General features: G+C 47.3%; 1 protein-coding gene across 1 annotated transcript; it reads left to right on the top strand.

The window, feature by feature from the left end:
• Positions 1-7351: 7351 nt before the first annotated feature.
• LOC143817586 (uncharacterized) lies at positions 7352-12369 on the top strand. The gene is made up of 3 exons (XM_077299079.1): positions 7352-7412; positions 8727-8873; positions 10649-12369. Exons 1-3 carry the CDS (start codon positions 7352-7354, stop codon positions 12343-12345), a joined length of 1905 nt encoding a protein of 634 aa, XP_077155194.1. The 3' UTR covers positions 12346-12369.
• The last annotated feature ends 4887 nt before the right edge of the window (positions 12370-17256 follow it).

The following is a 17256-nucleotide window of genomic DNA, read 5'->3' as shown; positions in this document are numbered from 1 at the left end:
TATATATGGCGGCATTATGTATGACATGACCTATATGGCAGTACTATGTAATAAATATATATGGTGGTATATTTATTATGCAAAGGCAGGAAAGTTGTGAGCTATGCCCTTCTGTGACCCCCACAATTATTATTATTTTTTTTTTGGGGGGGGGGGCAAATAGACCTTATGCTTTGTCGCCCTATGATTTGTATGTACGCCCTTGGTGACGATCCTCACAGCTTGTCCTGAAAGACACGAGGCTTGCGGTGTCAGTGAGATTGAGGTGGGTTTCAGGGAGCACGAGATGGGTGTCGGGGAGTATGGGGTGGGTATCAGGTGGCATGGGGTGAGTGTCAGGGAGTATGGGGTGGGTGTCAGTGAGTATGGGGTGGGTATCAGGTGGCATGGGGTGGGTGTCAGTGAGTATGGGGTGGGTATCAGGGGGCATGGGGTGAGTGTCAGGGAGTATGGGGTGGGTGTCAGTGAGTATGGGGTGGGTATCAGGGAGTATGGGGTGGGTGTCAGTGAGTATGGGGTGGGTATCAGGGGGCATGGGGTGGGTGTCAGTGAGTATGGGGTGGGTATCAGGGGGCATGGGGTGAGTGTCGGAGTATGGGGTGGGTGTCAGTGAGTATGGGGTGGGTATCAGGGGGCATGGGGTGAGTGTCAGGGAGTATGGGGTGAGTGTCAGGGAGTATGGGGTGAGTGTCAGGGAGTATGGGGTGGGTATCAGGTGGCATGGGGTGAGTGTCAGGGAGTATGGGGTGGGTGTCAGTGAGTATGGGATGGGTATCAGGGGGCATGGGGTGAGTGTCGGAGTATGGGGTGGGTGTCAGTGAGTATGGGGTGGGTATCAGGGGGCATGGGGTGAGTGTCAGGGAGTATGGGGTGAGTGTCAGGGAGTATGGGGTGAGTGTCAGGGAGTATGGGGTGGGTATCAGGTGGCATGGGGTGAGTGTCAGGGAGTATGGGGTGGGTGTCAGTGAGTATGGGGTGGGTATCAGGGGGCATGGGGTGAGTGTCAGGGAGTATGGGGTGAGTGTCAGGGAGTATGGGGTGGGTATCAGGTGGCATGGGGTGAGTGTCAGGGAGTATGAGGTGGGTGTCAGTGAGTATGGGGTGGGTATCAGGGGGCATGGGGTGAGTGTCAGGGAGTATGGGGTGGGTGTCGGGGAGTATGGGGTGGGTATCAGGGGGCATGGGGTGAGTGTCAGGGAGTATGGGGTGGGTGTTAGGGGGCATGGGGTGAGTGTGAGGGAGTATGGGGTGGGTGTCAGGGGGCATGGGGTGGGTGTCGGGGGGCATGGGGTGAGTGTCAGTGAGTATGGGGTGGGTATCAGGGGGCATGGGGTGAGTGTCAGGGAGTATGGGGTGGGTGTCAGGGGGCATGGGGTGAGTGTCAGGGAGTATGGGGTGGGTGTCAGGGGGCATGGGGAGAGTGTCAGGGAGAATGGGGTGAGTGTCAGGGAGTATGGGGTGGGTATCAGGGGGCATGGGGTGAGTGTCAGGGAGTATGGGGTGAGTGTCAGGGAGTATGGGGTGGCTATCAGGTGGCATGGGGTGAGTGTCAGGGAGTATGGGGTGGGTGTCAGTGAGTATGGGGTGGGTATCAGGGGGCATGGGGTGAGTGTCAGGGAGTATGGGGTGAGTGTCAGGGAGTATGGGGTGGGTATCAGGTGGCATAGGGTGAGTGTCAGGGAGTATGGGGTGGGTGTCAGTGAGTATGGGGTGGGTATCAGGGGGCATGGGGTGAGTGTCAGGGAGTATGGGGTGGGTGTCGGGGAGTATGGGGTGGGTATCAGGGGGCATGGGGTGAGTGTCAGGGAGTATGGGGTGGGTGTTAGGGGGCATGGGGTGAGTGTGAGGGAGTATGGGGTGGGTGTCAGGGGGCATGGGGTGGGTGTCGGGGGGCATGGGGTGAGTGTCAGTGAGTATGGGGTGGGTATCAGGGGGCATGGGGTGAGTGTCAGGGAGTATGGGGTGGGTGTCAGGGGGCATGGGGTGAGTGTCAGGGAGTATGGGGTGGGTGTCAGGGGGCATGGGGAGAGTGTCAGGGAGTATGGGGTGAGTGTCAGGGAGTATGGGGTGGGTATCAGGGGGCATGGGGTGAGTGTCAGGGAGTATGGGGTGAGTGTCAGGGAGTATGGGGTGGGTATCAGGTGGCATGGGGTGAGTGTCAGGGAGTATGGGGTGAGTGTCAGTGAGTATGGGGTGGGTATCAGGGGGCATGGGGTGAGTGTCAGGGAGTATGGGGTGGGTGTCAGTGAGTATGGGGTGGGTATCAGGGAGTATGGGGAGAGTGTCAGTGAGTATGGGGTGGGTATCAGGGGGCATGGGGTGGGTATCAGGGGGCATGGGGTGAGTGTCAGGGAGTATGGGGTGGGTGTCAGTGAGTATGGGGTGGGTATCAGGGGGCATGGGGTGAGTGTCAGGGAGTATGGGGTGGGTGTCGGGGAGTATGGGGTGGGTATCAGGGGGCATGGGGTGAGTGTCAGGGAGTATGGGGTGGGTGTTAGGGGGCATGGGGTGAGTGTGAGGGAGTATGGGCTGGGTGTCAGGGGGCATGGGGTGGGTGTCGGGGGGCATGGGGTGAGTGTCAGTGAGTATGGGGTGGGTATCAGGGGGCATGGGGTGAGTGTCAGGGAGTATGGGGTGGGTGTTAGGGGGCATGGGGTGAGTGTCAGGGAGTATGGGGTGGGTGTCAGGGGGCATGGGGTGAGTGTCAGGGAGTATGGGGTGGGTGTCAGGGGGCATGGGGAGAGTGTCAGGGAGTATGGGGTGAGTGTCAGGGAGTATGGGGTGGGTATCAGGGGGCATGGGGTGAGTGTCAGGGAGTATGGGGTGAGTGTCAGGGAGTATGGGGTGGGTATCAGGTGGCATGGGGTGAGTGTCAGGGAGTATGGGGTGAGTGTCAGTGAGTATGGGGTGGGTATCAGGGGGCATGGGGTGAGTGTCAGGGAGTATGGGGTGGGTGTCAGTGAGTATGGGGTGGGTATCAGGGAGTATGGGGTGGATGTCAGTGAGTATGGGGTGGGTATCAGGGGGCATGGGGTGGGTATCAGGGGGCATGGGGTGAGTGTCAGGGAGTATGGGGTGGGTATCAGGGGGCATGGGGTGAGTGTCAGGGAGTATGGGGTGGGTATCAGGTGGCATGGGGTGAGTGTCAGGGAGTATGGGGTGGGTGTCAGGGAGTATGGGGTGGGTATCAGGGGGCATGGGGTGGGTGTCAGGGAGTATGGGGTGGGTGTCAGGGAGTATGGGGTGGGTATCAGGGGGCATGGGGTGGGTATCAGGTGGCATGGGGTGAGTGTCAGGGAGTATGGGGTGGGTGTCAGGGAGTATGGGGTGGGTATCAGGGGGCATGGGGTGAGTGTCAGGGAGTATGGGGTGGGTATCAGGTGGCATGGGGTGGGTGTCAGGGAGTATGGGGTGGGTGTCAGGGAGTATGGGGTGGGTATCAGGGGGCATGGGGTGGGTGTCAGGGAGTATGGGGTGGGTGTCAGTGAGTATGGGGTGGGTGTCAGTGAGTATGGGGTGGGTATCAGGGGGCATAGGGTGAGTGTCAGGGAGTATGGGGTGGGTGTCAGTGAGTATGGGGTGGGTATCAGGGGGCATGGGGTGAGTGTCAGGGAGTATGGGGTGGGTGTTAGGGGGCATGGGGTGAGTGTGAGGGAGTATGGGGTGGGTGTCAGGGGGCATGGGGTGGGTATCAGGGGGCATGGGGTGAGTGTCAGGGAGTATGGGGTGGGTGTTAGGGGGCATGGGGTGAGTGTGAGGGAGTATGGGGTGGGTGTCAGGGGGCATGGGGTGGGTGTCGGGGGGCATGGGGTGAGTGTCAGTGAGTATGGGGTGGGTATCAGGGGGCATGGGGTGAGTGTCAGGGAGTATGGGGTGGGTGTCAGGGGGCATGGGGTGAGTGTCAGGGAGTATGGGGTGGGTGTCAGGGGGCATGGGGTGAGTGTCAGGGAGTATGGGGTGGGTGTCAGGGGGCATGGGGAGAGTGTCAGGGAGTATGGGGTGAGTGTCAGGGAGTATGGGGTGAGTGTCAGGGAGTATGGGGTGGGTGTCAGGGGGCATGGGGTGAGTGTCAGTGAGTATGGGGTGGGTGTCAGGGGGCATGGGGTGAGTGTCAGGGAGTATGGGGTGGGTATCAGGGGGCATGGGGTGAGTGTCAGGGAGTATGGGGTGAGTGTCAGGGAGTATGGGGTGAGTGTCAGGGAGTATGGGGTGGGTGTCAGGGGGCATGGGGAGAGTGTCAGGGAGTATGGGGTGAGTGTCAGGGAGTATGGGGTGGGTATCAGGGGGCATGGGGTGAGTGTCAGGGAGTATGGGGTGAGTGTCAGGGAGTATGGGGTGGGTATCAGGTGGCATGGGGTGAGTGTCAGGGAGTATGGGGTGAGTGTCAGTGAGTATGGGGTGGGTATCAGGGGGCATGGGGTGAGTGTCAGGGAGTATGGGGTGGGTGTCAGTGAGTATGGGGTGGGTATCAGGGAGTATGGGGTGGATGTCAGTGAGTATGGGGTGGGTATCAGGGGGCATGGGGTGGGTATCAGGGGGCATGGGGTGAGTGTCAGGGAGTATGGGGTGGGTATCAGGGGGCATGGGGTGAGTGTCAGGGAGTATGGGGTGGGTATCAGGTGGCATGGGGTGAGTGTCAGGGAGTATGGGGTGGGTGTCAGGGAGTATGGGGTGGGTGTCAGGGAGTATGGGGTGGGTGTCAGGGAGTATGGGGTGGGTATCAGGGGGCATGGGGTGGGTGTCAGGGAGTATGGGGTGGGTGTCAGTGAGTATGGGGTGGGTGTCAGTGAGTATGGGGTGGGTATCAGGGGGCATGGGGTGAGTGTCAGGGAGTATGGGGTGGGTGTCAGTGAGTATGGGGTGGGTATCAGGGGGCATGGGGTGAGTGTCAGGGAGTATGGGGTGGGTGTCGGGGAGTATGGGGTGGGTATCAGGGGGCATGGGGTGAGTGTCAGGGAGTATAGGGTGAGTGTCAGGGAGTATGGGGTGGGTATCAGGGGGCATGGGGTGGGTGTCGGGGAGTATGGGGTGGGTATCAGGGGGCATGGGGTGAGTGTCAGGGAGTATGGGGTGGGTGTCAGGGGGCATGGGGTGGGTGTCAGTGAGCTTAGTGTGGGTGTCAGGGCCCAGCCACAGTCTTTCCTCTTCTGCTCACTGGATCACTAGTCTCAGACTGCTGCCACCTGCCCTCTGCTCTGGAATGTATAGTAGGAAGATCAGGCAGGAGACCTGAGGAGCTGCAGGACTACAACACTTAGGAGCTCAGTCCTGGCATGCTGGGACTTGTAGTGACACAGCAGCTAGAGCTTGCTGAGTGTCATCACCCCCTGGGGTCTGCTTCCTTGTGCCAACCATAGCCCAAGTGTTAGAACAATATTATTGTGCCAACCATAGCCCACCTCTTTACACTGTGCAGACCTCCCACCTGATCCATAGGTGAAGCCCCCAGACTGCTGCCTGCCTGGCTGCACACTGATCTTCCTGCACCATGCACAGCAGGAAGCGAAGGGTTAACCATTACAGGCCTCGGTGCCGCCCATTGTAACCTCCCAGGGATCCCCGGCTGCAGAGAGTTGCTCTATTTTTAGAAACATGGAGCTTCGGACTCCAGGCTGCACCTACAGTCACTGTGTGAGTGTGATGAGGTGCAACACATCCAGGCTCCAGCCGCAAATCAGTGCTGCACAGAGAAGCAGCAGACATAACACTCCATGTACAGGGAGACACGCTGCTGCTGCTGGGGGATTTCTGGCCCCTGGACTGAGGGAGGAAGCTTTCAGCAAGACAGTGCAGGTCGGCAGTGATCGCAGCCTGTACTGTAATACTAATTACAGGCTGCGATCACTGCTAGCGCTGCAGATACTTACCCTGGACCCTCACTCCCAGCAGCTTCTCCCCAACATCTTCGGTCATCGCAGCCCACAGCAAAGAAAATGGCTGCGATCTCCTCTCACAGCTGTGGCGTAGCAGCTCAGTGGGCGTGCCCAAGTCACAGCTGAGAGGCAGGAGATGCCGTCGGAGCCTGACTGCAGTCTCCTATGCCCATGGCTGCCATAAGTGTGGAGTGCAAGTGTCGTGCCCAGACACTTACACCCACACTAAGGAAAATGGCGGCCTCCAGTGGCCAAAGTAAAAGGGAATAAATAAAAAACTATGAAAGTAGTACATTTAGTTTTGTATTAAAAATAATTGATTATATAATAAATAATTATTAATACAAAAATTAAAATCACGGCACCCTCCCTTTAAGAGGCTCTTCAGTATCAAAAATCACTTAAACTGACACTGTCTCTTTGGCTCCCACTGATGGCTTGTTCCAGGATCTTTAACCTTGCCATGGCTGTGACGTGTTCGCATTCCTTCTCTAGGGCCTCTGTTTCTGCCTTTCTTTTCTTCTCTAGGGCCTCTGTTTCTGCCTTTCTTTTCTTCTCTAGGGCCTCTGTTTCTGCCTTTCTTTTCTTCTCTAGGGCCTCTGTTTCTGCCTTTCTTTTCTTCTCTAGGGCCTCTGTTTCTGCCTTTCTTTTCTTCTCTAGGGCCTCTGTTTCTGCCTTTCTTTTCTTCTCTAGGGCCTCTGTTTCTGCCTTTCTTTTCTTCTCTAGGGCCTCTGTTTCTGCCTTTCTTTTCTTCTCTAGGGTCTCTGTTTCTGCCTTTCTTTTCTTCTCTAGGGCCTCTGTTTCTGCATTTCTGTGCACTGCTTCGGCTGCCTCTATTTCCATCTCAGTTTTCTTTTGAGCGAAGGCAGCTTGTATTTTAATGGCCTCTGCACGTGCTCTTACGAGCGGTTCGCTGAGGGTTGAGGACTTTGAAGAGAGTGACTTAGATGATCGCTTTGACTGTCTGGCTGAGCCTGAAATACAAGATGACATCTCGGCTATTAGCACAATTCTTGCCTCTGTCTTCGCTTTTATATTGCGCACCATGCTTTCTCTCTGTGTTAAGTTGTTGGAAAGCTTGCAGCTCTTTGCAGGGAGCTGACGGGTTAAGTCTCTGTATCACTGAGATGTTCTTATCTGCTGTTTCTGCATACAGTTGATAATCTGAACACAGTTGTGCAAGGGTTCCCTCTGGTGGTCGTTCGAGAGAAGCAGGCTGAGACAGGCTATGTGACTCAGCAGTTTATGCCATTGCTCTGCTATAGCACGGAGAAGATCACGTTTACTGGATTCTAGATTCTCCCTCACTTTCCATGTGGGCTTTGTGGGACGTCTAGCCTTCTCACTAGATGGTGGATCATGTTCTATGCTCTCTTCCTCTAACAGTGGGTCTGGCAGAGACCGTGTAGTCATTCCTTCAGCCATCCTGATTCACAGGGAGAAGGGGAGCTGTATAGTCTCTTATATGCTGAGATCAGATGCTCTGCAGGAAGTTCTGTAGCTTTATAGAAGCTGTTGGTGGCTTTACAGATGAATCTGGTAAGTCTTTTTTACTATTCTGTCCCCAGGGCCTGTGGCTGCAAATATGGCTCTGTGAGATGCTGGATCTCTTCACCTTACAATTGGCGACGGTCGCAGATAGCTTAACTCAGCTGCAGGCACACATGTTATGAAGAATCCAGAAGAGACTTTGATTTCTTTAAGAATTCTTGTTGAATGCATAAACAGCAGCAGGTAAAAAAGACTTTCTTCAGACAAGCTGAAAGCACATGTGCCTCTAATGAAGCCAAGATGGAGACTGAGACACAGGGAGAAGAAGGAAGTGACATGACACCCAGCAGAGGGAGACAGGGAGACAGAAGGGACAAACTTCATGGAAAGGGAGGATTTCAGCTATGCAAAACACAGGAACACATAGCAACAATAAACAATATGAGAAACTGCAATACAGCACGTAAAATGTACAGGACAGTCTGTAAAATGTCTCATTCATGGGACATAAGACTCCCATCCCAAAAAAATCAGTCCAGCATATTATGTTTGGGGGGTTGAGCAAAAGAAAAGGAGCTTTCCCGCTTAATGAGAAAATACAGGCTTTAATTAACAAAGAATGGAAAAAAAACATAAGGAAGGCCCTACTTGCGCCCAAAAGAAAGTACACCTTTGAGGACCCAGCATGCTCCTTTTGGGAAAAAGCTCCCAAATTGGACGTAGCTATCGCTAAAGGGTCAAAAAAAAGTTTGCTCTTCCATTTGAAGATATGGGGGTCTTAAAAGACCCCATGGAGAAAAAAACAGATGCTTTTCTGAAAAGCTCTTGGGAAGCAGCCGGGGGGGCTAAAACCAGCGGTGACCGCCGCCTGTACTTCCCGTTCCCTAATGGTCTGGCTGGATCAGTTAGAATCTCAGCTTAAGGGGAAAAGATCCTGGGACAGCGTGCTAAATACCCTACCAGTAATGAGAGGGGCAGCCCTTTCCTGGCAGATGCGTCTGAAGACTCTATTAGACTGGCTGCCAGATCAACAGTCTTCTCCAATGCGGCCAGAAGAGCTTTCTGGCTTAAATGCTGGCCGGGAGACCTTCAAACGAATCAAAGCTATGTAACATTCCCTGTGAAGGAGAATTCCTATTCTGCTCCACTTTAGATGATATCCTGGACAAGGCAGGGGATAAGAAAAAGTCCTTCCCCATCCTCTCATACCCATCCTATAAGCGGCCCTTTCGGAGTAAAAGAATCATCATAGGACGCCACTAAGACAGATGGAAAAATAAAAAGAATAAGAACAAGGGGTTTATGTTCAACAAAAGCCCCACCGATACTAAACACTCCCCCCCCAATGAACTCTTGCCCCAGGTGGGAGGAAGATTGTCCCTTTTCCTCTCAGCCTGGGAGAAGATAACCAGCAGCGCCTGGATTCTGGACTTAATAAAGTCGGGACTAAAGTTCAAATTTTACACTCCGCCTCAACCATCCTTCCTGTTAACATCCCGGAGATCCTCAGTAGAGGAACAACTAGCTCTGGAACAGGAGGTCACTGCACTACTAGAGAAGGGAGTTCTCCTGGAAGTTACCCCCCAAGAAAGAGGGAAAGGGAAATCTTCTCTCCCCAGAGACCAGTATCACATCCACAAGTGGCAATCCACAGCTTGCAATTTGAAAGGGGGTTACTAAGAGGTAAGGGGTTTTCACAAGGCCTAGTATCAACCCTCCTACAAAGTAGGAAACTAACAACTACCAAGCAATATGGTAAAGTCTGGAAGAAATTCCTTTCATCCTCAGGCTCTAATGTGTCTGAGGGAGTCCCGCTTAAAGCTATATTGGAGTTCCTACAAAATGGGTTAGAGCAAGGTCTAGCCACAAATACCCTTAAAGTCCAGGTCGCGGCCTTGGGAGCTTTGTTTAACTACAACCTAGCAAGAAATCATTGGATTTCCAGGTTCATTAAAGGGGCAGAAAGGTGTCCCCTACCCTTACGGAGGGCCCCGCAATGGGGTTTAAATTTAGTTCTCAAAGCCCTTACTAAATCTCCCTTGGAGGATGCTCCCTTAAAAATCTTATCCCTCAAAACCTCCCTTTTGGTAGCTCTCACTTCAGCCCGCAGGATTAGTGACATTCAAGCCTTATCAGTTAACCCACCTTTTACGCAGATCTTAGACGATAGGGTGGTGCTAAAAACAAACCCGGCTTATCTACCAAAAGTAGCCTTTCGTCTCCACAGGTTTCAGGAGATTTCTCTTCCCTCCTTCTGTCCGATTCCCAAGAATGAGAGGGAAAAAACCTTACACATGTTGGATGTTAGAAGGTGCCTGATCCATTACCTAGAAGCCACCAGGGAGTGTAGGGAGGACAGATCTTTTTGTGTGTTTTCAGGGTCCTCGGAAAGGTAAAAAAGCCTCCAAAGGCACATTAGCAAGATGGATCAGAGATACTATCAACTTGTCATACTCCTCGAGTGGAGTGTCAGCTCAAAGGGAAGTTAAAGCTCACTCAACGAGGGCAGTGGCGGCCTCCTGGCCGGGAAGAGCTGGTGCTTCAATTGATCAGATATGTAGAGCTGCTACTTGGTCTTCACCCTCAACATTCTCTGCAATTCTCTCCGTGGTGCCATCATGGGGGACAGAGAAAAATATGGTTACTTACCGATAACTGTATTTCTCTGAGCCCATGACGGCACCCTTCCCTTCCCTCCCTTCACGAGTGGGTGTGCACACTAGTATAGAACTAAGCTAGTACTTAAGAAATAATCACGCGGTATCTCTTCTGAAACTAAAGTAATGTTGAATACTTTTTAATTAACCTGATATTCCCTTCTTGCTTTGTAAACAAACTGATGCGGGAGAGAGAGGTACTGCCTTTTAAGCTGTAGGTTTCCTGTCCTTGATGGGCAGATCCCCTCTCTCCGTGGTGCCGTCATGGGCTCAGAGAAATACCGTTCTCAGTAAGTAACTATATTTTTTGCTTTGACAGATGATGGACCTGAGTGGGGGCTTGTTTTTTCTGAGATGAGTAAAGTTTTTATTGGTATTATTGTCTCCTACATAACGTTTTTTGGTGGCTTTTTCATTCCATATTTGGGAGGCAGAATGAATAAACAGTTGAACACCACGCTCCACTAGTTTATCCTATGAGGTTTTCTGTTAGACCGTGAACTGTCATTGTTTTGGTGAATAATTCAGTTTCTTAACACAACTTGCCATTTTTACACTAGAAATATTGAAAAATATAAAATTTGAAGATATTTTATATAAAATAATAATTCACTGTCTTCTTAGCAGATGACTCTACCAGAAGATCAGAGGGACAGCTGACATCTTCAATTTTTACATCAGAAGATCTTGAGATCTCACAGGATACAACTGAAGTGAATGCCATTACTCCAGATATACCATCATCCGTTCACAGCAAAGATCTGTCATCTGATCCTTTTAGACAGGTCCTGTCTTCTGATTCATTACTGACTACTAAAAAAAATCTAAGTCACAAAATAAGCATGAAAAAACAAGCCACTCCTAAAACAAATGAGCCATTTTCACGTTCTGAATATGTAAATAGTTTACCCCTTGAAAAGTCTGTTCTTAAACATCAAAAAATTCACACAGCGGAGAATACATCTTCTTGTTCCAAGTGTGAAAAATGTTTTAAAGAGAAATCACATCTGGTTAGTCACCAGAGATCTCACACAGAGAAGAAGTCATTTTCATGTTCAGAATGTTGGAAATGTTTTACATTGAAATCTTCTCTTGTAAGACACCAGAGAACCCACACAGGGGAGATGCCTTTTCCATGTTCAGAATGCGAGAAATATTTTCCACTTAAATCAGAATTGGTTATGCACCAGAGAACCCATACAGGGGAGAAGCCTTTTTCATGTTCAGAATGTGAGAAATGTTTTATATGTAAAGCCCATCTTGATGCGCACCAAAGAACACACACAGGGGAGAAGCCTTTCTCATGTTCAGAATGTGGGAAAAATTTTAAACAGCAATCACATGTTGTTACACACCTTAGAACCCATACTGGGGAGAAGCCATTTTCGTGTTCAGAATGTGAGAAATGTTTTAATGCGAAAGTAAATCTTGATTACCACCAGAGAACTCATACCGGGGAGAAGCCTTTTTCTTGTTCAGAATGTGGGAAATGTTTTATATTGAAAGCCCATCTTGATATGCACCAAAGAACACACACAGGGGAGAAGCCTTTCTCATGTTCAGAATGTGGGAAGGGTTTTAGCCGTAAATCAGATTTTGTTATACACCAGAGAACACACACAGGGGAGAAGCCTTTCTCATGTTCAGAATGTGGGAAACATTTTAAACAGCAATCACATGTTGTTACACACCTTAGAACCCATACTGGGGAGAAGCCATTTTCATGTTCAGAATGTGAGAAATGTTTTAATGCGAAAGTAAATCTTGATTACCACCAGAGAACTCACACCGGGGAGAAGCCTTTTTCTTGTTCAGAATGTGGGAAATGTTTTATATTGAAAGCCCATCTTGATATGCACCAAAGAACACACACAGGGGAGAAGCCTTTCTCATGTTCAGAATGTGGGAAGGGTTTTAGCCGTAAATCAGATTTTGTTATACACCAGAGAACACACACAGGGGAGAAGCCTTTCTCATGTTCAGAATGTGGGAAACATTTTAAACAGCAATCACATGTTGTTACACACCTTAGAACCCATACTGGGGAGAAGCCTTTTTCTTGTTCAGAATGTGGGAAATGTTTTATATGTAAAGCCCATCTTGATGCGCACCAAAGAACACACACAGGGGAGAAGCCTTTCTCATGTTCAGAATGTGGGAAACATTTTAAAGAGCAATCACATGTTGTTACACACCTTAGAACCCACACTGGGGAGAAGCCATTTTCATGTTCAGAATGTGGGAAGGGTTTTACCCATAGATCACAATTTGTTAAGCACCAGAGAACCCACACAGGGGAGAAACCTTTTTCATGTTCAGAATAAGGAAATGTTTTCCAGAGAACTCAAATCTTTATCAAACATCAGGGAACTCTCGCAGGGGAGGAGCCACTTTCATGTTCAGGATGTGGAAAATGGTTTGTGATGAAAGCGCCACTTAGTCACCAGAACAATCACACAGTGGAGAAACCTTTTTTATATTCTTAAGGTGGGAACTGTTTTGCTTCAAAATCATTTCTTAACCTTCCTGTTGTGTTAGCTTTCTGTTACTCTTTCTTATGTTAATGGGTCGGCTTTGACCCGTGTCTTAAATCAACCCTCAGGATACCCTAAAACCAGTTATTTATGATCCAATTTGTTTCTTACCTCTTAGTTACCTTGTTAGGGTTTCTCATCCATGGAAGGATTACTTTTAATATTTTTGTTGTGGCCCCCTGGGCCTTTCATTTGAGAGCATACCCTTCATTTTCAATATAGTATAGAAGAAATAGGAGACAAAAAAGCGCAAATAGGGTCTTATCCTCAGGACTGCTCTTAAAGAATTATAAGAGAACTGCTCACCTGATGGTGCAAAGTAAAGGCGTGTAATTTGTCAGCTGCTGCAGATCCACAGGTCGGCGCTGCGACCTCTTAGAGACGTTATAATAGATGAATGTGGTTAAAATCTGCGCTGCTGTAACAAATAATGAATCCAGATCTAGTTGTAAGGTGTTCAGGTGGTTTATTCAACGCGTTTCGAAGCTCATGGCTTCTTCTTCAGGAAGTTTCCACACAAAGACCTTTTCTTTGTGTGGAAACTTCCTGAAGAAGAAGCCATGAGCTTCGAAACGCGTTGAATAAACCACCCGAACACCTTACAACTATATCTGGATTCATTATTTGTTATAGCAGCGCAGATTTTAACCACATTCATCTATTATAACGTCATTTTCAATATAAAAATATTGTCAAATGAACCTCAAGAGAATATCTATACTCTGCAAAGTACCAACTCTAAGCTGAGTTGGCCATACATTAAACCAAAAAATAGGAGTAAGAATGACCTAATACAATTAAATCATATTCAAATAGAAAACCAAAATTTTATACCAAAAGACTACTTGAATCTAATAACCACAAGAACATCAATATTATCTCAACAATATAAATAATTTTATTAAAGGCACCAAACAAAATTTACACAAAAACATGATTAAAAATGTATAAGACAAATTAAAAACAAGGAGAGCAGGTCACCACACAGGATAAATTGAGTTTCCAAGAATTAATATTATACCATATAAATATCTATACCAATTTTAGTGAAATACACAAAATACGCTAGTAATATCAACATCCATCATGATCATATAATCCGAAAACACGCTGTATAAATATAGAATCCTATAGTATCAATACAAGTACAGTGCAAATAATGTATATTTAGTAAAGTACTTCGACCTCCAGGTACATAATAAAGTGCCAAGGTGCCAATCAAAATACAGTGATTACAAGAAGCAAGATATCCAAAAGTAATGAAATATATATCCAGATACTAACCAGGATTCATTTTACATGTGGTGTCACTGCTGCCCCTCACTCCAACGCGCGTTTCACACGTTGCTTCGTCAGGGAGTGATGGGAAACAGGAGTTAATATAGGTCCACACTATCAAATACAGCCAATGGCTAAAAGCTTACCATGTGTGTTTGATTCGGCGCTTGATTCACCGCCGCCGCCATCACATCCATGTCACCGGTCTCACGGCAACGTCACTAGATGGCGCAGTCGCACCATCTGCCACGTCACAGGTGAGGCACGTGACCCGGTATGTGTGCAGGGAAGGCAGAACCAAGCGCGCAGCACACAATCGGCCATTGACAAAAAAGGCAAAAGGATGGGCATAAAACACTATCAATAGATATAATGCAAATACGTTATCCGCATTACATAAAAACTAATATAAATAAAATATGCATGAGTAGTTATATCATAAAGTGACAAACCAAATACATAACAGAGAAGCTCTAACTTATATAAAAATACGTGAAACACAAATATAGTATATAATATGCATTAAATACATGGCAAGTGACCCAAATATAGAATAAAAAAATATATATAAAAGATATAAATGTGATAGATAATATAATATACAAAAATGTGAAACAATACATAATGAAAAATATACAAATAGTGAATAAGGTGATAAACATACATCATAAAGTGCTTCAAAGATGCATATTCCAAATAGACTCCCATTCTCCAGCCCATATCTATGCAATCTTCACAAGAAGTTCAAATAGAATCAATCACATCATGATCATGTACCGAACCTATAATTCTAAAGAAGAAAAATAGAAAGAGCATATTTTTAGACCCATATCAACACCGCATATACCTCCCTAATAGAAAAGAGATTAAAAATATATACAAGAATATCTAAAAATAAAAATATATGTACAAGAAATAAAAATAAAGAATAAATATGCTAAAATACAAAACAAAAAATATATAATTATAATAATATTCCAATGTATATTAAATGTTTAGTATATGGCATAAAATGAGGCTAATGACCAAAGAGATAAAAACAAGATCTACAAGAAACTGGAGAAGCCCCACTGATCATTCAGACCATGTGGCTTCATTGTTCTAAGGGTTGTGATCCAACGACACTCCCTCTGTGCCAATCTTTCATCAGATTACCACCTCGGGTGCCCAAATGAACAACATCAATGCCCTTCACCTGCATATCAATAGGGCCCGTTGGATGGAATTTTCGATAATGAGAGGGTATTGTTTTCAACTTAACAATCTCATCCCTACATGCGTCGTCCGAACCTATTAATCTAGCTGCTCGTATATCCTTAGCATGTTCCAAAATACGCACACGCAATTGCCTAGATGTAAGACCTATATAAATAAGTCCACATGGACACATAATATAGTATACCACAGATGTTGTTTTGCAATTAATAGGATGTACAATCTTGTATGTACGCAAATTTGAAGAATTAACAAAAGTATCACTCTTGACCATGTATCTGCAGGCACTACAATCTCCACAAGATCGCGAACCCCAAGTAGGTCCCTTAGAATTGAAAATAAACCGTGATCTAGGAGGAACATAATGGCTATGAGTTATCATCTCACCTATAGTCTTGCTCCTTCTCGCAACAATCCGTGGTGTGTCTTCCACCAATTTAGTTAGTTCAGGATCCTGTTTCAAAATAGGCCAAAAACGGTTCATGATATCACTCATATCTCTCCATCTGCTGTTGTAATTGGTAATAATCCGCAGACGTGACTCATCCTTTACCCCAGCTTGATGGTGAAGAAGACTGTTACGATCTCTGCTCTTCGCCTGTTGGTAACCCCTCTCAATATCCTCCTCCTCATATCCACGTTGGAGAAATCGTGATTTCAATTCTCTAGCTTGATTTTCAAATTCCCCATCCGAGTCACAGATCCTTCTGGCTCTGATAAATTGCCCCTTGGGAATGGCTTTAATAGTGTGTCTTGGATGTGCAGATCTTTCATGCAGCAAGGAGTTAGTACTTGTTTCTTTGCGGTAAATAGTACTATGAATATTACCCAATCGATCAACTGAAAGCTGAAGATCCAAAAAATCTATTTTATTCACTGCCACCTTAAAGGTAAACTTAACATTCCAATTGTTGTTGTTGAGATGCAACAGGAAATCATCCAATCCAGCTCTACTGCCCTGGCAAATAATAAGGACATCATCTATAAAGCGCATCCAGCTCAAGACGGTCGGAACAGGCATATTAGACAGATAAGACAACATATGTTCCTGTTCCTAATGTCCCATAAACAAATTTGCGTACGAAGGCGCGAGACACGCCCCCATCGCCACTCCCCGTTTTTGTTGAAAAAACTGATCCTTGAAGGTGAAATAGTTGTGAGTTAGAGCATATTCCAGTAATTCCAATAATAGTTCTAATAACTCAAGATCCATACCTTTATTCGATAGAAAGAATCTAACAGCCGCTATCCCCTTCTGATGCTCAATACATGTATACAGCGATTCCACATCCCCAGATATGAGTAACATCGGATTCGAATGTAATATCCTGCAATCTCCGTAATACGTCACCAGAGTCCTTAATGTATGATGGCAATTCCACCACACACGGTTTGAGATAATAGTCCAAAAACCTAGAGACCATCTCATTCAATCCACCACAACCAGAGACAATAGGTCTCCCGGGTGGATTCAGCAGGCTTTTATGGACTTTAGGTAAAAAGTATATGGTTGGAACCACTGGATAAACAACCCGTAAACCTTCCCATACTTTTTTGGTAATACACCCCCTTTCCAATGCCATATCAAGGACATGAAATAGCTGTGGATGTGGGGTCCGAGGACAATTTCTGATAGCAGGTGTCATCCTTAAGTTGTTTAAATGCCTCTTTTTCATATTGCTGTACAGGCCATACCACCACATTACCACCTTTGTCAGCAGGTTTAAATACCACCTGCTTCATGTCCTTGAGCTCCTGCAGTGCCCTACGTTGTATCAAAGTCAGATTGTCATAGGGTCTCCTAGTTTGCAACTGATATAGTTCATTGCAAACCATTCTCACAAAAATCTCAATTGAGGAGTTCAATGTGATAGGTGGAAAAGTTTTGAACCTTTTCTTAATGAAATCAGGAAACTTACCCTGTTCCGATTCCTGTTGTTCAAGAAGAAGACTCTCTAATACCCGGAGCGCTTCCAATTCCGCCTCTGTAGAAAAAGGTGTATCATTCTTACTATGAAATTTCTTCAAAATAAGTTTTCGGGCAAAGAGAAATACATCCTTAACAGCCACAAAGGTATTAAAATTGGATGTTGGGCAAAAAGTCAAACCCAAAGTTAACACAGATTGTTGAGCTGGTGTAAGGGCAATATCCGACAAATTAATTACCTTGGAATCACTGCCTTGTCTGTAGTCCTGAGGCCTATTATT

Source organism: Ranitomeya variabilis, chromosome 3, assembly GCF_051348905.1.
Source record: "Ranitomeya variabilis isolate aRanVar5 chromosome 3, aRanVar5.hap1, whole genome shotgun sequence".
Classification (NCBI taxonomy): domain Eukaryota; kingdom Metazoa; phylum Chordata; class Amphibia; order Anura; family Dendrobatidae; genus Ranitomeya; species Ranitomeya variabilis.
This window is presented reverse-complemented; position numbering and strand designations above follow the sequence as displayed.

Excerpts from the sequence above, each read along its gene's own strand:
- LOC143817586 (XM_077299079.1), top strand. The coding sequence starts at position 7,352 with ATGCTCTGCAGGAAGTTCTGTAGCTTTATAGAAGCTGTTGGTGGCTTT. Across the intron at positions 7,413-8,726 it reads TGGCTTTACAGATGAATCTG|GTGGGAGGAAGATTGTCCCT; the intron begins GTAAGTCTTTTT and ends CTCTTGCCCCAG. Across the intron at positions 8,874-10,648 it reads TAACATCCCGGAGATCCTCA|ATGACTCTACCAGAAGATCA; the intron begins GTAGAGGAACAA and ends TCTTCTTAGCAG.